The 26226-nt window shown below is 42.5% G+C and overlaps 1 protein-coding gene and 1 pseudogene across 2 annotated transcripts; both read right to left on the reverse strand.

Annotated features, from left to right (window-relative positions):
* Positions 1–5429: 5429 nt before the first annotated feature.
* Positions 5430–15799, reverse strand: LOC115112169 (IST1 homolog). 2 transcript variants are annotated; one of them, XM_029639017.2, is made up of 10 exons: positions 15693–15799; positions 14933–15029; positions 13500–13680; positions 11591–11678; positions 11128–11211; positions 9952–10062; positions 8917–9072; positions 8459–8584; positions 7841–7886; positions 5430–7708 (listed from the first exon to the last, which is right to left on the reverse strand). In XM_029639017.2, exons 2-10 carry the CDS (start codon positions 15018–15020, stop codon positions 7536–7538), a joined length of 1053 nt encoding a protein of 350 aa, XP_029494877.1. In that variant the 5' UTR covers positions 15021–15029; positions 15693–15799; the 3' UTR covers positions 5430–7535. The 2 variants fall into 2 exon arrangements, with proteins under 2 accessions (XP_029494877.1, XP_029494876.1); XM_029639016.2 differs by lacking the exon at positions 15693–15799 and adding an exon at positions 15128–15231.
* Positions 15800–17971: 2172 nt separating this feature from the next.
* LOC115112525 (U3 small nucleolar ribonucleoprotein protein MPP10-like) lies at positions 17972–26226 on the reverse strand (annotated as a pseudogene).

Below are 26226 nucleotides of genomic sequence, written 5' to 3' on the forward strand. Positions count from 1 at the left end.
TCTGAATCGCAGTCTCTCCAGCCAGCCCAACCCCTCACTGGACCCCTATTGATCACCCAGCTACGCATGCCTCTCCCTAATATCAATATGCCTTGTCCATTACTGTCCTGGTTAGTGATTATTGTCTTATGTCACTGTAGAGCCTCTAGTCCTGCTCAATATGCCTTAACCTACCATTGTTCCAACTCCCACATATGCGGTGACATCACCTGGTTTAAACGTCTCTAGAGACAATATCTCTCTCATCATTACTCAATGCCTAGATTTACCTCGAATGTACTCACATCCTACCATACCTCTGTCTGTACATTATGCATTGAATCTATTCTATCGCGCCCAGAAACCTGCTCCTTTTACTCTCTGCGCCGAACGCACTAGACGACCAGTCCTGATAGCCTTTAGCCGTACCCTTATCCTACTCCTCCTCTGTTCCTCTGGTGATGTAGAGGTTAATCCAGGCCATGCAGTGCCTAGCTCACGTCCTACTCTCCAGGTGCTCTCATTTGTTGACTTCTGTAACCGTAAAAGCCTTGGTTTCATGCATGTTAACATTAGAAGCCTCCTCCCTAAGTATGTTTAATTCACTGCTTTAGCGCACTCTGCCAACCCTGATGTCCTAGCCGTGTCTGAATCCTGGCTTAGGAAGACCACCAAAAACCCTGAAATATCCATCCCTAACTATAAAATTTTCCGACAAGATTGAACTGCCAAAGGGGGCGGTGTTGCAATCTACTGCAGAGATAGCCTGCAGAGTTCTGTCTTACTATCCAGGTCTGTAGCCAACAAATTTGAGCTTCTACTTTTACAAATCCACCTTTCCAGAAACAAGTCTCTCTTCGTTGCCGCTTGCTATAGACCACCCTCTGCCCTCAGCTGTGCCCTGGACACCATATGTGAATTGATTGCCCCCCATCTATCTTCAGAGCTCACGCTGCTAGGTGACCTAAACTGTGACATGATTAACACCCCGGGCCATCCTACAATCTAAACTTGATGCCCTCAATCTCAGACAAATTATCAATGAACCCACCAGGTACAACCCCAAATCTGTAAACACGGGCACCCTCATAGATATCATCCCATCCAACTTGCCCTCCAAATACACCTCTGCTGTTTTCAACCAAGATCTCGGCGATCACTGCCTCATTGCCTGCATTCGTAATGGGTCTATGGTCAAACGACCACACCTCATCACTGTCAAACGCTCCCTAAAACACTTCAGCAAGCAGGCCTTTCTAATCAACCTAGCCCGGGTATCCTGGAAGGATATTGACCTCATCCCGTCAGTAGAGGATGCCTGGTTATTCTTTAAAATTGCCTTCCTCGCCATCTTAAATAAGCATGCCTCGTTCAAAAAATGTAGAACCAGGAACAGATATAGCCCTTGGTTCTCTCCAGACCTGACTGCCCTTGACCAGCACAAAAACATCCTGTGGCATTCTGCATTAGCATCAAATAGCCCCGTGATATGCAACTTTTCAGGGAAGTTAGGAACAAATATACACAGGCAGTTAGGAAAGCTAAGGCTAGCTTTTTCAAGCAGAAATTTGCATCCTGTAGCACAAACTCAAAAAAGTTCTGGGACACTGTAAAGTCCATGGAGAATAAGAGCACCTCCTCCCAGCTGCCCACTGCACTGAAGCTAGGAAACACTGTCACCACCGATAAATCCACTATAATTGAGAATTTCAATAAGCATTTCTCTACGGCTTGCCATGGTCTCCACCTGGCTACCCCTACCCCGATCAACAACCCTCCACCCCCCACAGCAACTCGCCCAAAACTCCCCCATTTCTCCTTCACCCAAATCCAGATAGCTGATGTTCTGAAAGAGCTGCAAAATCTGGACCCCCACAAATCAGCCGTGCTAGACAATCTGAACCCTCTCTTTCTAAAATTATCTGCCGAAATTGTTGCAGCCCCTAATACCAGCCTGTTCAACCTCTCTTTCGTATCGTCTGAGATTCCCATAGATTGGAAAGATGCCATGGTCATCCCCCTATTCAAAGGGGGAGACACTCTAGACCCAAACTGCTACAGACCTATATCTATCCTACCCTCCCTTTCTAAGGTCTTCGAAAGCCAAGTAAACAAACAGATTACCGACCATTTCGAATCCCACCGTACCTTCTCCACTATGCAATCTGGTTTCAGAGCTGGTCATGGGTGCACCTCAGCCACGCTCAAGGTCCTAAACGATATCATAACCGCCATCGATAAGAGACATTACTGTGCAGCCGTATTCATCGACCTGGCTAAGGCTTTCGACTCTGTCAATCACAACATTCTTATTGGCAGACTCAACAGCCTTGGTTTCTCAAATGATTGCCTCGCCTGGTTCACCAACTACTTCTATGATAGAGTTCAGTGCGTCAAATCGGAGGGCCTGTTGTCCGGACCTCTGGCAGTCTCTATGGGGGTGCCACAGGGTTCAATTCTCGGGCCGACTCTCTTCTCTGTATACATCAATGATGTCGCTCTTGCTGCTGGTGATTCTTTGATCCACCTCTACGCAGACGACACCATTCTGTATACCTTTGGCCCTTCTTTGGACACTGTGTTAACTAACCACTAGAGGAGTTTCAATGTCATACAACTCTCCTTCCGTGGCCTCCAAAACTGCTCTTAAATGCAAGTAAAACTAAATGCATGCTCTTCAACCGATCGCTGCCCGCACCCGCCCGCCTAGCATCACTACTGACTTAGAATATGTGGACAACTACAAATACCTAGGTGTCTGGTTAGACTGTAAACTCTCCTTCCAGACTCACATTAAACATCTCCAATCCAAAATTAAATCTAGAACCGGCTTCCTATTTCGCAACAAAGCATCCTTCACTCATGCTGCCAAACATACCCTCGTAAAACTGACCATCCTACCGATCCTCGACTTCGGCAATGTCATTTACAAAATAGCCTCCAACACTTGGATGCAGTCTATCACAGTGCCGTCCGTTTTGTCATCAAAGCCCTATATACGACCCAACACTGCAACCTGTACGCTCTCATTGGCTGGCCCTCACTTCATACTCGTCGCCAAACCCACTGGCTCCAGGTCATCTACAAGTCTCTGCTAGGTAAAGCCCCGCCTTATCTCAGCTCACTGGTCACCATAGCAGCACCCACCCGTAGCACGCGCTCCAGCAGGTATATCTCACTGGTCACCCCCAAAGCCAATTCTTCCCTTGGTCGCCTCTCCTTCCAGGTCTCTGCTGCCAATGACTGGAACGAACTGCAAAAATCACTAAAGCTGGAGACTCTTATCTCCCTCACTAGCTTGAAGCACCAGCTGTCAGAGCAGCTCACAGATCACTGCACCTGTACATAGCCCATCTGTAAATAGCCCATCCAACTAACTATTTTTTATCTTGCTCCTTTGCACCCCAGTATCTCTACTTGCATATTCATCTTCTGCACATTCTACCATTCCAGTGTTTAATTGCTATATTGTAATTACTTCGCCACCATGGACTATTTATTGCCTTACCTCCCTTATTTGCACATGCTGTATATAGACTTTTTTCTACTGTATTATTGATTGTATGTTTGTTTATTCCATGTGTAACTCTGTGTTGTTGTATGTGTCAAATTGCTTTGATATTTCTTGGCCAGATCGCAGTTGCAAATGAGAACTAGTTCTCAACTTGCCTACCTGGTTAAATAAAGGTGAAAAAAAGAACCTCTCAGACAGCAATCTGGACAGGACATGATGCTCTGCGATGTGACCATGAATGCAACTGGAGAGCCACAGATCAAAGACCACTCTGATGTAGCATCTCTTCTCTTTGAAGTTATAAGGACTGAGCACAGTAGGCCAGTTCAACTTAATTGGGGAGGATAGGCTCACAGTAATGCCTGGAACGGAATGGATGAAATGGTATCGAACACATCAATTCCATTTACTCCATTCCAGACATTATGAGCCGTCCTCCCCTCAACAGCCCTCTGTGACTCTGAGGCACTTATTCTGAACCACTTTAACGCAACTGGCACAGAGAGTAGGCATTCCACATAGAAATCACCCAAAGTAATAATGTCATAGAGCTTTGTACTGTTGGGACAGTCCACTTCACCGAGTCACCCCAACTACCTTACATCCACTGGCAAAACACATCAAGACAAAATGTTATGACAGCGTTGAAAAAAGCCTCAAGCTCCTGAGTTCCAGGAAAACATCCCATTGCAATGCTACAGATCTACGCAAGACAACAGTGTCAAACAAGCCTCCCTCTGCAGGATCCTGGGTCATGTTCTGCAAGCTCAAACCTTGGGAAAGTTCCTAAAACGAAGGGTCCACTTCAAAGTTAAGTTGAAGTACACTTATTTTTATTTTCTGTTTGTTTCAAAGTATTTTCAAGGTCATTGAAGGAAACCCTGCTCTCTTGGAGATGGGTCCCTCAAGGCTTAGGAGACTCGTTTCTGTGTCCTGTGTGTAACCCTTTACCCCAATGCAACCGTTATGCAAAAAGAAAGCAATACTATCGCTGAAGAGATTGACGTGTAGGAAAGGAACAATTAATTGAAAACAACTTACCAGACACCTGGGATCGATCAGAAGGTTTAATAGACAGCTCATCAATCTGAAAAATACACACACATCATGATCGCTCTACCCTGCCTGCATGTTGAAATGTTAAAGTTGTATTGATACATGAGAAGGCAGAGAAAAACAATGTTTTGTTTGTTAGTATGTGATTGGAGGAGGAATAATCATTGAAGTAGTGCATTGCTGAGAAAGTCAACACCGTTGGGGTAAGAATGAGCAAAAAGCAAGAGCTAATAATATAATTAACCTCAAATTGCATTCACTTCACTATGAAGAACATGGCTTCCCTGCCACATCCAGTAACATACTAGTTTGACAGCAAGTAGATCTGTTTCAGCATATTAAACTCACTCAGAGCATTCAAAAGACAGTCGTATGCAGTTCAGCACAAGGTTAGTGATTAACAGTTAATACCAGCTATGACCGTTTCCACAGTCTATCTGTTCTTATCCAATCCCTATCACGTCCCTGTATCATAGCACTGTGCTGCAGAGACAAGCGATGGCACAAGCAAACTATAATGAACTCCTCTACCCTGAAAGGTGAACTGGCCGGCTGTCCATCTGTCTGGAGAAGGGGCATGGGGCTCTGACACTTACAGAAACTAATATAAAACGAATATAAATAAAAACATCACATTTATAAATCAACATCTCTATATTAAAGCTGGAATCCTTAATGGTGAAACAGCCATGTCTGTTGGCGATATTACAACAACAAAGTTACTGCAAACAACTAACACTGGTAATCTACCCTCTCTAGAGGCAGCACTAGTATCTACACTGCACTACCAACCCACTTCCTTGATTACAGTAGCACCTATTCACTTGAAAAGATATGACACAGAAACAATTACATCTAAGAAAATTAGCCACCCCAGAACTTCAATTAGAAATATGTCCTTTATTAGACATAAAAAACATAGGCTAATATCTGTTTTGTGACCAGATATACAATACACTTGCTAATCGAAGTTAGTATCAAACACTCTTCAAACAATCCTATATTACACCTAAGAGGATGAGCAGTCAAAGCAGTGAGCGGGTCACTGTACGGTAGTGTTAAAGTCTTATTTTAGGATGGTGGAGTAGACAGTCCTAACTGCCATCCATAGTAAATGAGTGAAAACAAGCTATAAGACTGGAACAGCAAATCCAGCCCTGTTTCTCTCCTTTATCAAAACTACTTCCATCACCAAGATTCAATACATGTTCACAAAATAAAAAAACTTTAAACTAATTTTAACAAAGATTATATGAATTAAGAAATAGGCATGTTACAAGTGGTGTAAAGTACTTAGGTAAAAATACTTTACAGTACTACTTAAGTAATTTTCTGGAGTATCTGTACTTTACTATTTATAATTTTGACAACTTTTACTTCACTACTTTCCCCCCCCCCCCCAAAATGTTGTACATTTTCCCCGACACCCAAAAGTACGCATTACATTTTGAATGCTTAACAGGACAGAAAATTGGTCCAATTCACACTTATCAAAATAACATTCCTGGTCATCTCTATCGCCTCTGATCTGGTGGGCTTACTAAACACAAATGCTTAGTTTGTATATTATGTCTGTGTTGGGAGTGTGTCCCTGGCTATCCGCAAAATTTAAAAACACAAGAATTGTGTTTTCTGGTTGCTTAAAATAAGGAATTTTAAATTATTTATACTTTCAATACTTAAGTATTTTAAAACCAAATACTTTGACTTTTAATCAAGTCGTATTTTACTGGGTGACTTTCACTTGAGTCATTTTCTATTAAGGCATCTTTACTTTTATTCAAGTATGACAATTAGGTAGTTTTTCCACCACTGCATGTTACGTGTACATAGTCTGAATATACTTACAGAATGGGAAGGCCTCTGATGATGGTAAATGCAGTGTGGCGCACATCTATAGATAACATACTGAATCACACTATAAACATTCTATTACACAAAGAGGAAGAAGAACCCATTACATTTGAGGGATGTATTTACATCAAACTTACATGGTCAAGTGGTTTTTCAGAGTATAATTTCTGTCACCAGTGAAATCATGCATTCCAGTCACCAATACACTGTATGGGTTATTTTACACAAACATGGGAAGTGCATGTATAGGGTTAAACTAAATCATCTTTAAAACATCAAGTGGATTTTATTAGAACAAATGTACAAAATAAAAATATTTTCCAACTCTTGCCTTCAACCTCCTACCAACATATGGTTGCTGTACAATTAAAACAATCATTCCTGTAAATAGCATTGTGTATTTCATATCTCAATACCCCACTTTATCAATCAAGTCTAATTAAATCCCTTCACCCCATATAAGGTAACAGATGTCAAAGAACCGGTTTCAGATGTCACCAAAGGTCCAGAGCCAGAGAGTAATGAGGGTAAAACCCGAAATAGGCCGTAGCACCCGGTCTTGAAAATGTCCTAGGCCTGAATATTTCGACATAATGGGTGTGCCAGAAAACAGGTTTTTCTAGTCGGCGATTCAGTGAAAGGTAAAAAACAGTTTCATGAAACCCACCAACGACATATTATTGACATTCTGGATTACTCAATCCAGTCTCTGGACGAGAGACACTATTAGTTAAGACTATTTGATTATTAACCAAATATTGTCTCATACTGTGAGTCAAGGGGGATAGGTGACAACCATAACAACGAGAAAGATTGAGAGGTTACATAGAATACTAGTTACTATCAGTAACATCTAAAGTGCTCATATAAAGATGACACCTATATGGTCCAGTTGATTGGACGTAGTCGATAATAACGTGTACTGTCAAATAGCCCTCTAAAGGGCCTTCACCTTCAGTGTGCCAGACAGACACGTGTGTTTGAATGAGGTACAGTCCATGTTTACATCAGTAAAACTACACAGTGAGGAGAGTTTCACTGCAAAGGGTGCCAATCCAAATATTTAAACATTTCCTGATCCTGTAACTGCGGTGACTGACAACACAGAGGAGCATGATGGGATACTGGAGGATTAGGTCTTCTTCTTCAGATCCTCAAAGCGCCGTGACAGGTCATCAAAGTCGATGTCATCAGAGCTCGCAGTGTTTCGTCCAACTCCAAAGGAGGAAGTGGGAAGCGTGTCGGGAACTGAGGGCAGCTCAGGGAGGGCGTTGTTATCGTAGATCTGGGATGAAGGCCCGGGGCCTGTGGAAAGAACATATGTTTAGATTGACATTACAAATACACCCCAATGCAACCGTTATGCAAAAAGAAAGCAATACTATCGCTGAAGAGATTGACGTGTAGGAAAGGAACAATTAATTGAAAACAACTTACCAGACACCTGGGATCGATCAGAAGGTTTAATAGACAGCTCATCAATCTGAAAAATACACACACATCATGATCGCTCTACCCTGCCTGCATGTTGAACTGTTACAGTTGTATAGATACATGAGAAGGCAGAGAAAAACAATGTTTTGTTTGTTAGTATGTGATTGGAGGAGGAATAATCATTGAAGTAGTGCATTGCTGAGAAAGTCAACACCGTTGGGGTAAGAATGAGCAAAAAGCAAGAGCTAATAATATAATTAACCTCAAATTGCATTCACTTCACTATGAAGAACATGGCTTCCCTGCCACATCCAGTAACATACTAGTTTGACAGCAAGTAGATCTGTTTCAGCATATTATAAATCACTCAGAGCATTCAAAAGACAGTCGTATGCAGTTCAGCACAAGGTTAGTGACTAGCAGTTAATACCAGCTATGACCGTTTCCACAGTCTATCTGTTCTTTTCCAATCCCTATCACGTCCCTGTATCATAGCACTGTGCTGCAGGGACAAGCGATGGCACAAGCAAACTATAATGAACTCCTCTTCCCTGAAAGGTGAACTGGCCGGCTGTCCATCTGTCTGGAGAAGCAGAAGGGGCAGGGGGCTCTGACACTTACAGACTCGTAGGTAGGGGGGCAGCTGGGCAGCTCAGGGGGGTGCCCTCCTCTCATTGGAGGCTGGAAGTTGTTAAATGCATCATATGTGCCAACAGAGGGGCCGTTGAACCCTATGGGGCCGGGCATCTAAAGAAAAAAACAAATATAAATAAAAACATCACATTTATAAATCAACATCTCTATATTTATTAAAGCTGGAATCCTTAATGGTGAAACAGCCATGTCTGTTTGAGATATTACGACAACAAAGTTACTTCAAACAACTAACACGGTTTTCCTCTGACATCGCACACGCGACAGAAAAGCACATACATACAGCACTTTTTTCCCATGCTGCATGAACAATAGCGGTCAGTGGCGCCGTTTCCCCCTACTGCAGACTCCATCTGTAAGCAACTATCTCTCCAAACAGGAGTGGTGTCATTCAAGTCACATTTGGGGGAAAAAAAATGTCTTACTGCTCCTTTGGGTGTTGGGTAGCTGAACGCTGATGGGGGGCCCATGGGCATAGGCATGGCTCCAGCGGTGAAGCCGCCACCGCCACCACCACCTGGCTTCTTGAAATCAGAGTCCACGTCTATGAGGTCAGCCTCTTCGCCTTTACAAACCTCCGGCTGCGTGTGTGTGTGTGTGTGTGTGGGGGGGTGCAAATAAAATGTAATTTGTCACATGCATCGTAAACAGGTGTAGACTAAAAGGACTGCATGATCAATCCAACGTCTGCATTGGCCGTGCAGCATTTATGGTGATACGGCCTCTGCAGAAGTCGGTGCATTCATACTTTCTCGCGCGCAGCAAAGCAGTTGTCAAGGAAGTGAGTTTACGTTCATACAGGACCTCCCTCCCCCACATACCATCAACCAATCATGTCAATGCGGTGCTAAACAAGGCCCTTTGCATTGTTACAAAATTTGAGAGGTGCCCGGCGAAACGGCACAGAGCTTGACTTGGCCTCTGCATGCTTCCGGAGGCTCCGCAATGAGCGTCACACCCTCCATACGAAGCCTCTGACCACATTTTCAGATGAAGCATAAATTGGCTTTAACAGTGAAATGCTTACTTACGGGCCTTTCCCAACAATGCAGAGAGAAACAAAACGGAGAAATAATAACACGTAATCAAAGTAATAATGCATACACAATGAGTACTGATAACATGGCTATATACACGGATTACCAGTACTGGGTCAATGTAATTGAGGTAGATACGTACATATAACTAGGAATAAAGTTACTAGGCAACAGGACAGGCAATGAGTGCTGTGTATGTGATGAGTCAAAAGAGTGCAAAAAGGGTCAATGCAGATAGTCCGGGCAGGTATTTAGTTAACTATTTAGTAGTCTTATGGCTTGGGGCTAGAAGCTGTCCAGGGTCCTGTTGGTTCCAGACTTGGTAGTATATAAATAGTAGAGTCAGTCAGGGGGTGGGCACAGGGAGACAGGCACACAGGTGAATGGCGGGAGGCAGACAGGTTATCATCATCAGATACTCACTCTGACCATGGCGTCTGACTCGTAGGGCACATTGTAATTCTTGGCAATCTCAATGAGGTAGCGCTCCACCAGGATCTTAGGAGGAGCCTCTACACTCAGTTTGTGCATGAGCTATGGGGTAAAGTAGAGACAGGGAAATGTTTCAGGAAAAAACAAACACATATCTACAGTACCAATCAAAAGTTTGGATATACCTACTCATTCAAGGGTTTCTTTATTTTTTTCTACATTGTAGAATACTAGTGAAGACAACTATGAAATAACACAAATAGATTCATGTAACCAAAAAAGTGTTAAACAAATCAAAATATGAGATTCTTCAATGTAGCCACCCTTTGCCTTGATGACAGATTTGCACCCCCACACCTCCTCCTCCATGCTTCACGGTGGGAACCACACGAGGAGATCATCAGTTCACCTACTCTGCGTCTCACAAAGACACAGTGTTTGGACCAAAAATCTCAAATTTGGACACCAGATTTCCACTGGTCTAATGTCCATTGCTTGTGTTTCTTGTCTCAAGTAAGTCTCTTCTTATTATTGGTGTCCTTTAATAGTGGTTTCTTTGCAGCAATTCAACCATGAAGGCCTGATTCATACGGTCTCCTCTGAACAATGGCCGTTGAGATGTGTTTGTTACTTGAATTCTGTCAAGCATTTATTGGGCTGGTAACTCTAATGAACTTATCCTCTGCAGCAGAGGTAACTCTGGGTCTTCCTTTCCTGTGGCGGTCCTTATGAGAGCCAGTTTCATAATAGCGCTTGATGGCTTTTGCAACTGCACCTGAAGAAACGTACAAAGTTCTTGAAATGTTCCATATTGACCCAATCTTAAAGTAACAGACTGTCATTTATCTTTGCTTATTTGAGCTGTTCTTGCCATAATATGGACTTGGTCTTTTACCAAATTGGGCTATCTTCTGTATTCCACAAAGAGTGTGCAAATCTGTCATCAAGGCAAAGGGTGGCTACTTTGAAGAATCTAAAATATATTTGGATATGTTTAACACTTTATTGGTTACTACATGATTCCATATGTGTTATTTCATCGTTTTGATGTCTTCACTATTATTCTACAATGTAGAAAATAGTAAAAAGAAAAACCCTTGAATGAGTAGGTGTGTCCAAACATTGACTGGTACTGTATCTTGAAGCAGACCATCTAAAAATGCATACCCTATCATTGACTGTCCCGATTTGGTTTGTCCTACAGAGCTTGCCATACTCCTTGCTGTATTTGGCACACAGCTGATCAGACACCTGTATGGAGAAAGCACAGTATCAAGGATCACAACACAGCAAAAAGTGTACAAAATGCACACATTTAAAAAAAAAAGTTTTATTAGTCCTATGTAGAGGATATGCATGGTATACATGGTCCACAACATAATGCTTACTTGCAGGTTTCTTCGACAATGAAACAATAAAACATAAAAGATAAAAATACGAACATAAAAGTAAATGGCAGTTGAATAGAATAATATATTGTAACATAAGTATAATACAGGAAGGCACAATTTATAGTTCAATAGTTACATGTGTATTGGGTAAGGGGCAGGATGCAAGTGTTTAAATTAGGCAGTATAATACAACTAATCCAAGAGACTAGACATGTTAACGCACAATGTATACTACTCACAATTTTGAGCTCGTTGACCTCAGACTGCAGACGTGGGGCTGCCCAGATGAGAGTGGACACAGCTTCCTGCAGGCCAGGGTCGAGCTCCCTTTCAATAAACAGACAAATAGGTGTTAAGGGCTTGACAGATTTTTTACTTGTCTGAAGGCTCAAATTAAAAATGGTCTGTAACATCATGGGCCAAAAGGGTGTCTTAACATGGGGGTTGTATGATGCAAGGAACCACTTTACAAAACAATTATCATTACCATACAGAGAATCAGAAAAATGTAAGCCACCCTCTGCCGATTGACTTCTTTGCATATTCAGACTGTCTCAAAAATCGAACACAGCCCCTTAAAAAAATACAAATGTTGTGTCACCAGATAGGTGCAGTGAAACGTGAAATGTGTCGTTTTACTGGGTGAGCCATAGTAGTACGGCACCCCCTGTAGAAAATTAGTATTAAGTAACTTGCTCAAAGGCACAATGACAGATTTTTTACCTCGTCGACTCGGGTATTCCAACCAGCGAGTTTTGTTACTAGCTCAAAGCTCTAAGCTACCTGCCGCCCTTTAAGGCTCTCCTGGAGGATAGTTGGCAATCCTTAAATAACACAAATCATTTTTTAACTTTACAATTGCAACCAAATACTATTAAATGAATAAGGGATCAAATGGCTTAAGTAGGCTACTTCAAAGCAAGGTAACTCTCGAAGATATGTTTATCTATAACCATGTAAGGCTGAAATATGACGGTTTTCGTGGAGATCTATTGACAGGATAGGAGTCATTTCAAAATTAGGCTACTCTTAGGACCGGGGCGATACTCGTCATTATCGGGGCAAAGAAACAAAACACGAAGCGGATTTAGGAAAACAGCCCTATGTTGGAAACAAACATACATTTTTCATCCAGGGTCATATTTCTGTATTTTACGAGCTATAGCACACAATATTTTACATACCGACGGTTTTTAAAGGACCAAAGAGTTGGGACTGCTTTGGGTTCTCATGTAAGAAATATTGCGACACTGGTTTCATCCCAGCCCTAGCTATTCTAAGAATATTTTTAACACTGTCAAAATGACATGCCCGGTGTTGAATAGTGTTTGAGAAGCTTTTTAATAAAAAATAAATATATATAAACAGGAGTAGGTTAACGCACCCATTCATCAACTGCGCGACGGTCATTTATTCAGGAGTGCTGGATACAATCAATACATGCTATTAGCTAAATACGTAACTACCAAGATATCATGTAGTTTGGCTGGTTATGTTTTGAATTGGCTAACTAGTCCATCTGTTAGTGTATCATTATTTTATAGACCAGTCTAGCTGCGACAATCTCTCTCCTCAGGCCCAATCACACTGGTAGAAATGCAGGGGATGTACACATGACTTTTCCAGGATAATCATGGCCGTATGATCTGTTCGCTAATCAAAAATGTACCGTCAGTGGGCAAATAACTCACTAACTAGCAAGGAATATCAACAAATAGGCCCTGAGCTTTGATCATCTCGTGACCGCAAAACTGTGATCGGCGCGATTTTAGGATTACATTTTTTAGCTTGTCCTTCCAGACAATGTACAGTAAATCTATATTCTTCTTGTCCAACTAATTGTTTACCTGTCCCCGACAAGCGTTTAATGTCGAGCCCTGAAGGATAAACTCAAAACACCCATAATAGGGAAAGGAGTTTTTCCTTGACCAGGAGAAATTTTGGCTCTTCTTTCAATTGTCTTTACTCGATTCCTTGCATCCTCTCTCGTCTCCGTCTCAAAATGCTTTGGAAGAGAAGTCGCAAGACTCCTCCCCTCTCTAACCTCATCCAATGTGTTTTGAGGAGGCAGCAAGGAGACATGATGCAAGGAAATAAACAATTGGACAAGGAGAATATTTTCCGAGTCCTCTAGGCAGGCTCATTTACTTCATGGACTGGATGAGGCCAAAGCGAGCCAGCAGCAGGTCACAGTACAGTTCTAGGATCTCCATGGCCTCTACCAAGTAGTCCTCTCTGATGATGTGTTCCACACGGATCCGTGCTCGCTCATCCTTTCCTGTTGACAGGTAGTCTGCAATCTCCTTCCGTGCCTTCTGAGCTAGCTCAGCTACAAAGGGACAGAAGATCCATTCTGTAAGCATTTATTTTACAGACAATCAGAGACAAAAATGTTAAATAACAGAGACTACAGCTTGCACAGTGTTTGTGTGTGTATGTACAGTACCAGTCAAAGGTTTGGACACACCTACTCATACAAGGGTTTCTTTATGTTTACTATTTTCTACATTGTAGAATGAAGACATGAAAACTATGAAATAACACATGGAATCATGTGGTAACCAAAACAAAAATCAAGATATATTTTAGATTCTTCAAAGTAGCCACCCTTTGCCTTGACAGCTTTGCACACTCTGGGCATTCTCTCTAACACCTTCACCTGGAATGCTTTTCCAACAGTCTTGATGGACTTCCCACATACACTGAGCACTTGTTGGCTGCTTTTCTTTCACTCTGCGGTCCAACTCATTCTAAACCATCTCAATTGGGTTGAGGTCGGGTGATTGTGGAGGTCAGGTCATCTGGTGGGAACCACACGTCGCTGCAGAATGCTGTTGTAGCTATGGTGGTTAAGTGTGCCTTGAATTCTAAATAAAGCACTGACAGAGTCACCAGCAAAGCACCCCCACACATCTCCATGCTTCACGGTGGGAACCACACGAGGAGATCATCACCTCACCTACTCTGCGTCTCACAAAGACACAGTGGTTGGAACCAAAAATCTCAAATTTGGACCCATCAGACCAATTTCCACTGGTCTAATGTCCATTGCTTGTGTTTCTTGGCCTAAGCAAGTCTCTTATCATTGGTGTCCTTTAGTAGTGGTTCTTTGCAGCAATTTGACCATGAAGGCTTGATTCACACAGTCTCCGCTGAACAGTTGATGTTGAGATGTTCTTGTTATAATATGGACTTGGTCTTTTACCAAATAGGGCTATCTTCTGTAGAAGACAACTGATTGGCTCAAATGCATTGAGGAAAGAAATTCCACAAATTAACTTTCAACCAGGCACACCTCTTAATTGAAATGCATTCCAGGTGACTACCTCATGAAGCTGGTTGAGAGAATGCCAAGAATGCAATGCTGTCATCAAGGCAAAGGGTGGCTACTTTGAAGAATCTCAAATATATTTGGATTTGTTTAACACTTTTTTTGGTTACATGAATTCATATGTGTTATTTCATAGTTTTGATGTCTTCACTATTATTCTACAATGTAGAAAATAGTAACAATAAAGAAAACCCCTGGAATGAGTAAGTGTGTCCAAACTTTTGACTGGTACTGTTGTTGCCTGGCTCACTTTTCTTTTTCTCCAAGAGCTTCAGGCGATTGATCACCAGTCGGAGGTTGACCCGGAGTCTTTCTGCTTTGAATCCTCCCCCAAGCATGATGGCCAGCTAAGGAAACAAAATAAGTTGGTATTGAAAAGAGGAGCCAACACATACTAGCAAGTCTGACTATTTCTTTGCCACACTGACATACTGTCATCACCCACCATATTGTTTTCGCCTATCCTTTGTTCAGAGAACGTAAAGATGAAGGAGAGGAGGGAATAAGGAGCGGTTTCGACACTAGTGAGTCATCACCATCATGTGAGCGGGTTGATGGCCACACCACAGGCAGGTAGGACTGGAGCGGACATATAAAACTGACAGACATTGAGCTATGTAGCTAACTTAACTAGTTAAAAAGCTAACAGTATCTACCCCTGAAACCAATAACCGTCTAACTAGCTTGCATCGCCTCTATCAGAAATTCAGAAAGTATAAACATTTTAATGAACTAAATCCATGTTGATGGATCACATAGTAAAGGAAATAGTGAGCTAACTAGCTAGTTTGCACAACAAGGATGAAGAAATATAGTTCACTACTAACGTTAGTTGTTAGCTATGCTAGCAAGATAGCTAGCTAACGTCTGATAAACAAAGCAGTGCTGTTCGAATAACACGTATCCAGCTAGCTACAGTAGTTACCTTAAAAAACGACCAAACAATAAAAGGCATCGTATATATTATACTTTACATTTCATATCTAATGAACACATTTTTTTTACATTACCTGTTAGCTAGGTTAACAGCAACTTGTCGAGTTGGTTGACTTCCGTGAATGCGACTCTTCCTCCTTCAATAACACGAAAAAGACAGAGTGACGTCACGGGAAATGTGCAAAACGTGGGCGTGTCACCCTGCTGTTTACACCACTAGAAGGCGATAGTGGATTTGAGAGCCATGAACTAGATTTCAAAGAAATTAGACCCAATGCCATAAATGTAAGTACGCTTGCTACATAGCCAGATATGCTTTGAGGAAGACGACCACAATATAGCTGGTCAAACTGCACAGGGCAGCAAGGCTAAGTTTCAAAACTACATCCCACAGATCAACATTTTTAGATCAGAAAAGCCCTTTTAAATACTCACTCAAATGAAAATGAAGCTGCAAGTAGTAGTGTGAACCTTGAACAATAATCATTCATTGAATCAACTATTTAGATAAATAATTATAGATGTTTTTGTCACATACACTGGATAGGTGCAACAAAATGTGTTTTTACAGCATATGTCTACTCATTCCATGGAAGGCCAAGTATCTGCGGGTTTTCGCTCATGGATTAGTAAGGAACTCCCCTCACCTGTTAACTTTCACTGCTATGCGGATGACACACAGCTGTACATTTCAATGAAACATGGTGAAGCTCCAAAATTGCCCTTGCTAGAAGCATGTGTTTCAGACATAAGGAAGTGGATGGCTGCAAACTTTCTACTTTTAAACTCGGACAAAACAGAGATGCTTGTTCTAGGTCCCAAGAAACAAAGAGATCTTCTGTTGAATCTGACAATTAATCTTAATGGTTGTACAGTCGTCTCAAATAAAACTGTGAAGGACCTCGGCGTTACTCTGGACCCTGATCTCTCTTTTGAAGAACATATCAAGATCATTTCAAGGACAGCTTTTTTCCATCTACGTAACATTGCAAAAATCAGAAACTTTCTGTCCAAAAATTATGCAGAAAAATTAATCCATGCTTTTGTCACTTCTAGGTTAGACTACTGCAATGCTCTACTTTCCGGCTACCCGGATAAAGCACTAAATAAACTTCAGTTAGTGCTAAATACGGCTGCTAGAATCCTGACTAGAACCAAAAAATGTGATCATATTACTCCAGTGCTAGCCTCCCTACACTGGCTTCCTGTCAAAGCAAGGGCTGATTTCAAGGTTTTACTGCTAACCTACAAAGCATTACATGGGCTTGCTCCTACCTATCTCTCTGATTTGGTCCTGCCGTACATACCTACACGTACGCTACGGTCACAAGATGCAGGCCTCCTAATTGTGCCTAGAATTTCTAAGCAAACAGCTGGAGGCAGGGCTTTCTCCTATAGAGCTCCATTTTTATGGAACGGTCTGCCTACCCATGTCAGAGACGCAAACTCGGTCTCAACCTTTAAGTCTTTACTGAAGACTCATCTCTTCAGTGGGTCATATGATTGAGTGTAGTCTGGCCCAGGAGTGGGAAGGTGAACGGAAAGGCTCTGGAGCAACGAACTGCCCTTGCTGTCTCTGCCTGGCCGGTTCTCCTCTTTCCACTGGGATTCTCTGCCTCTAACCCTATTACAGGGGCTGAGTCACTGGCTTACTGGGGCTCTCTCATGCCGTCCCTGGAAGGGGTGCATCACCTGAGTGGGTTGATTCACTGATGTGGTCATCCTGTCTGGGTTGGCGCCCCCCCTTGGGTTGTGCCATGGCGGAGATCTTTGTGGGCTATACTCAGCCTTGTCTCAGGATGGTAAGTTGGTGGTTGAAGATATCCCTCTAGTGGTGTGGGGGCTGTGCTTTGGCAAAGTGGGTGGGGTTATATCCTTCCTGTTTGGCCCTGTCCGGGGGTGTCCTCGGATGGGGCCACAGTGTCTCCTGACCCCTCCTATCTCAGCCTCCAGTATTTATGCTGCAGTAGTTTATGTGTTGGGGGGCTAGGGTCAGTTTGTTATATCTGGAGTACTTCTCCTGTCCTATTCGGTGTCCTGTGTGAATCTAAGTGTGCGTTCTCTAATTCTCTCCTTCTTTCTCTCTCTCGGAGGACCTGAGCCCTAGGACCATGCCCCAGGACTACCTGACATGATGACTCCTTGCTGTCCCCAGTCCACCTGGCCGTGCTGCTGCTCCAGTTTCAACTGTTCTGCCTTATTATTATTCAACCATGCTGGTCATTTATGAACATTTGAACATCTTGGCCATGTTCTGTTATAATCTCCACCCGGCACAGCCAGAAGAGGACTGGCCACCCCACATAGCCTGGTTCCTCTCTAGGTTTCTTCCTAGGTTTTGGCCTTTCTAGAGTTTTTCCTAGCCACCGTGCTTCTACACCTGCATTGCTTGCTGTTTGGGGTTTTAGGCTGGGTTTCTGTACAGCACTTTGAGATATCAGCTGATGTATGAAGGGCTATATAAATAAATTTGATTTGATCTGGTTGTCTAGGTCTTGATTGAAACGAAAAACACTAGGTCCTCCATGGAATGAGTTTGGCACCCGTTTTACAGGGTCAGCCATAATCGTATCGCAACCCTGGAGCAAATTATGGTTAAGTGCCTTGCCCATGGGCACATCAGCAGATGTTTTACCTGCTGCCCACAGATCGATTAGCTGAACAGATTAAAAGTGTGAATCTAATTGGTCACAAAAAGAATAAATTACAGCATGCAAGCTTTGTTTTTTAAATTATTATTGCTTTTATTATTATTGCAAATTACAAACTATCGACCACTGTTTAACAAATTGCAGCTTCCTGTTTAAAAAAATCTGTACCAAGAAATATGAATTATCATAACACATGCATCATAATAAATGCTACAACTTGAATTTGCTGGCTGAGACTTCTTTGTGTTTCTTATTCTTGGAGCCTGGGTCCTTGGCTCCTTTGATCTGGCTCTTCACTTGGTCTTGTAGTTGGGAGAAGAAGGCGGAGGAGGAGTGGAGAGCTTTATCCTTCCCCTCATCCTTGAACAGAGAACAAATTAAAAAATATATATTTTTACAAAACTATTTGCAACTGTGACAGACAGCTGAATCCTAGCTATTGTAATAAATACAAATGAAAATGTGTGGAGAACACAATGGCCTTGTCAGTCTATATTGATCACAAAGAAATATAATGGAGGTGCTTGCATTTGAAAGACAAGGTTAACTAAATATAAAAATGAGACATGAAGAGAGAAAGAAAACACTGACCTTTAATAATGTTGCTTTGCCTCCCTTTGTGAGTTTCTTGAGGTTTTCTGCCACCTCTGCCTTTGATTGATTCTTATTCTCTCCAGTTCTGTCCTTCAGTTTCCGTCTCTTCTCCTTCATCTTGATGCTCTTCACCTTCTTCTTCTTCTTGCGTCTCTCTCGTTTCTTGTCTGTGGAGGTCTTTTCAGAGTCAACCAGCACGTCGCCAGCCTTGTTCTTCTCCTAAGATCAGAAAGGAAATAGTGTTACCCTGTCCTCAGAATAATCTACTAAAAGGCTAATATGGTAGATAACACAGAAGTACATTGGTTGACTTCAACACTTGAATGCTTTTGTACGCGTCAGTGTACTCTACTAGAATATGATTTCTCATAACATTAAACATATTGGAAAGGGATGTATGACTAACCTTGACTTCCTCTGGAGCCAATAGAGTGGCATTACTAGCACAACTTCCTCCATAGCAATAGAGGGCAAAAAAGGAACGGAACAGGCTGCAGGACACAAAGAAAAGGTCAAACATATCAATATGGTGTAAAAAGCGTTTCCATTTGTACAAAATCCTTCATTATAAATGGGGTTGTTCAAACCCTGATTGTCTGAAAGCTCTTGTATAGCACTGTATACCACAGGTATGAAAAAACATGTATTGTCTAGGCACTCCACGTTGCGTCGTGCTTAACAGCCCGTAGCCATGGTATATTGGCAATATACCACACCCCCTCGTCCCTTATTGCTTAAATATACCATATTTAAAAGACAAGCATAAATTATGGTTGTCATGCAAATGCTAGTGTTTAATTTATTAGGATCCCCATTAGCTACTCTACATGCAGCAGCTACTCTTCCTGAGGTCCACATAAAACGTACAAATACATGACAAAGTACAGAACAGTAATAGACAAGAACATAAGACATTAATTATTTTCTTTTTTAAAGTTACATATAGGAAAGACACAGAGACAACAAAAATACTACTTATACACTATTCATATATACGGTACAGTTCAATTAGATCTTTAGAAAGAGGAGCAGTGCTGTGATACAAGATGATGTTTTAAAGCTAAACTTGCTTTTTGCCTGTGTAACCTCTGGTGGCAGAGCGTTCCACAATGACATAGCTCTATACATAACTGAGGGACACAATAAATCTGTTTTTGGTTTGGGTACCATGAAGAAACCCATAGTGGAGTGTCATGCATGTCTGTTTGAAGTCTATGCAAATAGATTATACAAAAGGTTAGGCATTGTCAACACACAACTGTTTCTTAAAACGACTAGAAGAGAAGTAGTCCATTTCTCCTCAACCGTTAACCATGAAAGACTATCATGTTGCTGATGTTAGTTCTATGTGTGCAGTTAAGGGTAAGGCGTGCTGCTTTGTTTTGAGCCAGCTGCAGCTTTGCAGTATCCAGGGCACATGGAAACATTGACAGGAAAACTCACCAGTTTGGGTGTGAAGTGGAAGTTAGAGAGAGCGTCAAGTTTAAGGAATAGAGAATCCACAAGCTTTTGAATTTCTCCGTCCTCTGTCTTCTGCTGAAATACAAGGGAAATAGATATAAATAATATAAATAATTCATTCAACAAACAAAAAATGTATTAATTGCAATATAGAGAAAAGCCAAGTATGTTCACACTAAAATATAATGGAATAACTACCTGATTCTGCTTGAGGTACTCTTACTCATAAACCTCTGCAAGGCTCAGCTTGCTCTTCTCATGGTCCAGAGTCAGCCTCTTCTTCTACTCAAATACCTCTTCCGTAGGCTTCTCCTTGCACACATCATCCCACACCTTGGAAAAAAATACACACCTTTGAAATGTCCCAATGTGGTTACATCGGAACGAAATAGACCTATACTTGTTCGACCCATTTAATGAAACGATGATGACATATTCAGCTGGATTCAACTGAAAATAGTTGTTCAGTTTGTTGTCAAGATTGAGTTGTCTCTAGAGACGGGTTAAATCAAATAAAATCAAATCTTATTTGTCACATAAACATGGTTAGCAGATGTTAATGCGAGTGTAGCGAAATGCTTGTGCTTCTAGTTCCGACAATGCAGTAATAACCAACAAGTAATCTAACTAACAATTCCAAAACTACTGTCTTATACAGTGTAAGGGGATAAAGAATATGTACATAAAGATATATGAATGAGTGATGGTACAGAGCAGCATAGGCAAGATACAGTAGATGGTATCGAGTACAGTATATACATATGAGATGAGTATGTAAACAAAGTGGCATAGTTAGTGGCTAGTGATACATGTATTACATAAGGATGCAGTAGATGATATAGAGTACAGTATATACGTATACATATGAGATGAATAATGTAAGGTATGTAAACATTATATTAGGTAGCATTGTTTAAAGTGGCTAGTGATATATTTTACATCATTTCCCATCAATTCCCATTATTAAAGTGGCTGGAGTTGAGTCAGTGTGTTGGCAGCAGCCACTCAATGTTAGTGGTGGCTGTTTAACAGTCTGATGGCCTTGAGATAGAAGCTGTTTTTCAGTCTCTCGGTCCCAGCTTTGATGCACCTGTACTGACCTCGCCTTCTGGATGATAGCGGGGTGAACAGGCAGTGGCTCGGGTGGTTGCTGTCCTTGATGATCTTTATGGCCTTCCTGTAACATCGGGTGGTGTAGGTGTCCTGGAGGGCAGGTAGTTTGCCCCCGGTGATGCGTTGTGCAGACCTCACTACCCTCTGGAGAGCCTTACGGTTGTGGGCGGAGCAGTTGCCGTACCAGGCGGTGATACAGCCCGCCAGGATGCTCTTGATTGTGCATCTGTAGAAGTTTGTGAGTGCTTTTGGTGACAAGCCGAATTTCTTCAGCCTCCTGAGGTTGTAGAGGCGCTGCTGCGCCTTCTTCACGATGCTGTCTGTGTGAGTGGACCAATTCCGTTTGTCTGTGATGTGTATGCCGAGGAACTTAAAACGTACTACCCTCTCCACTACTGTTCCATCGATGTGGATAGGGGGGTGTTCCCTCTGCTGTTTCCTGAAGTCCACAATCATCTCCTTAGTTTTGTTGACGTTGAGTGTGAGGTTATTTTCCTGACACCACACTCCGAGGGCCCTCACCTCCTCCCTGTAGGCCGTCTCGTCGTTGTTGGTAATCAAGCCTACCACTGTTGTGTCGTCCGCAAACTTGATGATTGAGTTGGAGGCGTGCGTGGCCACGCAGTCGTGGGTGAACAGGGAGTACAGGAGAGGGCTCAGAACGCACCCTTGTGGGGCCCCAGTGTTGAGGATCAGCGGGGTGGAGATGTTGTTGCCTACCCTCACCACCTGGGGGCGGCACGTCAGGAAGTCCAGTACCCAGTTGCACAGGGCGGGGTCGAGTCCCAGGGTCTTGAGCTTGATGACGAGCTTGGAGGGTACTATGGTGTTAGCTGACAACGTCACGAAAACGATGCACGCGATTAAATGGTGCAGACGTTGGTGTGTTGTTGTGATTCTGAATGGCCAGATACAGTAGTTATCAACAATGACAAGAAGCTGCCATGTGGGGAATCATAGGTGACTCTTTTCAGCTAGTTTCATCTTGTTCTCGATACTATGTCTTGTTTTGAGGTGTTTTGACTGATGTCTAAGCTAAAATGGCTCAAATTCACTAGCTAGCTAACCAACAACTATAACGATGTACTTGAAAGACAATTCTCATTGTGAAAATGTATGTTTTCAATAAACATTGGCGACTAAATATAGTTTACATCTAAGCCAACCCAGTCTGTTTTGCCCCATAGTTGAGCATGCGTCGTTTTTGTTGCTAAACAACCGACCCGTCTAGACACTGACCTGGTCTTTAATCCTCTGCTTGATGATGTCTTCCAGCTGCAAAGTGGTTTCCTCTGTTACAGCAGGGGCTGAGAGAAAACAGAGCAAATGTTACCTGACTGAACAAGCACCCTCTCTGGCACACAAACTTGCAGTAAGTAAAATACTAAACCTTCTCCAATGGGACTGACAGCTTAAACTGAACAGACTGACAAGCATGTGGTACGTACCCATCCTGGAGGCCGAGTCAAATGCCACATCCACCTCAAGAAGGCTGTTCTCTGGACGAGTCTGAGCAGACACATCTCCTGTTAGTTGCCATGGCTTTTCTCCCATGGCAGCCTTTTCCAAATCCTGGATCTTTTCAGCCATCTGTGTAAGGTAAGAATTTACAATTTCATTAGTCTGCTACATAAAGATGAAAAAAATAGTCAATGAAATGACACCCAACCTAATTTAGATATTCTAAAACAGCCCTCGAGGAAAAGCTTGCCTTGTCTTGTCGTTTCTCAAAGGATAATTTGGATTCAGGTTTTGTTGCATTTTGAGACTTTCCTCCAAAGATGTCCGACCATGTCTTCTCCCTCACTGTCATCACTTTCTGCAGGTAGGTTAAAGGTCACCCGTCATCCTCAACGAAGTCCCTAAAACAGCAAAGGAACAAACAACTCTTATCTTAAGTACAAAATAAATATCCCTGCCCTTATATTCCCTATTAATGCAATTCCAACCATGACATTCACATGAGATTCCTGCATCAGCCACTTACTCATTTTCTTCTTCATCATCATCTTCTTGCAGTCCATCCATACTGTTGTCCTCATCCTCTGCATCTGATTGGTCAGCTGTTTGCGCAGGATCATCATCCACAGCATCAAAGAAGTCTTTGTACTTCAGATTCCTGGAACTTTTCAGCTACAGAAAGAGCATAATACATTAATAGGAATTCAGTGTGTTTGTCTACAATAATGACCAGAAACACCACCAAACACAAGTAGCTGAATAGTAGCTAGGTCTGGCAGAGAGAAAAACTATATGATACATACTGTGCTTGTTTTTTTGTGTTTTTTTTGGAAGAAACATCTTCACTGAAGAGGTCTACGCCATCATCTTCATCTCCAGAGGGCAAGTCCTGGAAGTAGTCTACATCACCATCCCCCTCCTTCCCCTCCCTTCTGTCCATATCGTCCAGAAGGACTCCATCTCTGAGAGCTTGAAGAACTGGTCATCAACTTCTGATGGAGGACCCAGTGGTTTGACTCTCTCCCTGCTGAGCATTTCTTCTGTTGAGCTTGTTTTTCTAATGCGTCCACATCAAAATCTATATCAGAGTCCTCGTCTGTGTTATCCCTTCTCAAGTAATCCATAGCAGTTTTAAGCATGGGTGGTTCTTCTCCTTGCCAATCTTCATCTTCCAAATCTCCATCTCTCATCTCCCCTTCTATGTCTTCACTAAGTGAACACTATACACAAAGAAAAAATACAAAAAGCAATTGTTGTTAACAGTATTCTTCAAGTAGTAGTGGTTAATAACGTTAACAGTCTTCTTCAACCAACCCTGGCCTTGAAAACCACAGGGCGTGCAGGGTTTTGTTCTATCCCAGTACCCACACTAATCAAGGGTAGCTAAATTACTAGAATCAAGTGAATCGGTGCTGCTGGGCTATCTATAAGAATATTTGATGTGTTCTAGCTAACCAAACAGGGAATGCTTGCAGATGGTTGCTTGCTCCAACACCATCATTAAGTTTGCAGACGACACAACAGTGGTAGGCCTGATCACCGACAACGATGAGACAGCCTATAGGAAGGAGGTCAGAGACCTGGCCAGAATAACAACCTATCCCTCAACGTAACCAAGACTAAGGAGATGATTGTGGACTACAGGAAAAGGAGCACCGTGCACGCCCCCATTCTCATCGACGGGGCTGTACTGGAGCAGGTTGAGAGCTTCAAGTTCCTTGGTGTCCACATCAACAACAAACTAGAATGGTCCAAACACACCAAGACAGTCGTGAAGAGGGCATGACAAAGCCTATTCCCCCTCAGGAAACTAAAAAGATTTGGCATGGGTCCTGAGATCCTCAAATGGTTCTACAGCTGCAACATCGAGAGCATCCTGACCGGTTGCATCACTGCCTGATACGGCAATTGCTCGGCCTCCGACCACAAGGCACTACAGAGGTTAGTGCGTACGGCCCAGTACATCACTGGGGCAAAGCTGCCTGCCATCCAGGACCTCTACACCAGGTGGTGTCAGAGGAAGGCCCTAAAAATTGTCAAAGACCCCAGCCACCCCAGTCATAGACTGTTCTCCCTACTAGCGCATGGCAAGCGGTACCGGAGTGCCACGTCTAGGACAAAAAGGCTTCTCAACAGTTTTTACCCCCAAGCCATAAGACTCCTGAACAGGTAACCAAATGGTTACCCAGACTGTTTGCATTGTGCGCCCCCAACCCCTCTTTTACGCTGCTGATACTCTCTGTTTATCATATATGCATAGTCACTTTAACTATACATTAATGTACATACTACCTCAATTGGCCCGACCAACCAGAGCTCCCGCACATTGGCTAACCGGGCTATCTGCATTGTGTCCCCCCCCCCACTTTTTATGCTACTGCTACTCTCTGTTCATCATATATGCAAATTCACTTTAACCATACCTACATGTACATACTACCTCAATAAGCCTGACTAACCGGTGTCTGTATATAGCCTTGCTATTGTTATTTTCAAATGTCTTTTTACAGTTTTTTTTTTTCTTTACTTACTTACCTACTACACACACACACACCTTTTTTCTCCTGCACTATTGGTTAGAGCCTGTAAGTAAGCATTTCACTGTAAGGTCTACCTTCACTTGTCGCCAGCAGCATACCACCCTGCATACCACTGCTGGCTTGCTTCTGAAGCTAAGCAGGGTTGGTCCTGGTCAGTTCCTGGATTGGAGACCAGATGCTGCTGGAAGTGGTGTTGGAGGGCAAGTAGGAGGCACTTTCCTCTGGTCTAAAAAAATATCCCAATGCCCCTGGGCAGTGATTGGAGACACTGCACTGTGTAGGGTTCCATCTTTCGGATGGGACGTTAAATGGGTGTCCTGACTCTCTGAGGTCATTAAAGATCCCATGGCACTTATCGTAGGGGTGTTAACCCCGGTGTCCTGGCTAAATTCCCAATCTGTCCCTCAAACCATCACGGTCACCTAATAATCCCCAGTTTACAATTGGCTCATTAATTCCCCTCCTCTCCCCTGTAACTATTCCCCAGGTCGTTGCTGCAAATGAGAACGTGTTCTCGGTCAATTTACCTGGTAAAATAACGGATAAATAAATAAAATAAAAAGTATTCGGCACACGTGACAAATAAACTTTGATTTGATAGATGCTAGCTAGCCTTAGCATTGTGTAACGATGGCAGCAAGTGAATTAATTGATTTTAAGTTAAACATATCGAGATATTATTATAGAAATGTTGCACTTACATAAGAAAATGTTCTGGATATGCAGTTTTTTATGTTGAGTAGCTTTAAACAGCCCTCCAACGTGTTACCTATGTCCCCGGTAGCCAT

The sequence above is a fragment of the Oncorhynchus nerka genome, linkage group LG27, assembly GCF_034236695.1.
Source record: "Oncorhynchus nerka isolate Pitt River linkage group LG27, Oner_Uvic_2.0, whole genome shotgun sequence".
NCBI lineage: Eukaryota > Metazoa > Chordata > Actinopteri > Salmoniformes > Salmonidae > Oncorhynchus > Oncorhynchus nerka.

Bases quoted from the DNA above. Each gene is read 5' to 3' on its own strand.
- LOC115112169 (XM_029639016.2), bottom strand. The intron at 13,681-14,932 runs GTGAGCCAGGCA...GTCCCTTTGTAG, and splicing joins GCTCTTGGAGAAAAAGAAAA to CTGAGCTAGCTCAGAAGGCA. The intron at 11,212-11,590 runs GTGAGTAGTATA...TTCTCCATACAG, and splicing joins AGGTCAACGAGCTCAAAATT to GTGTCTGATCAGCTGTGTGC.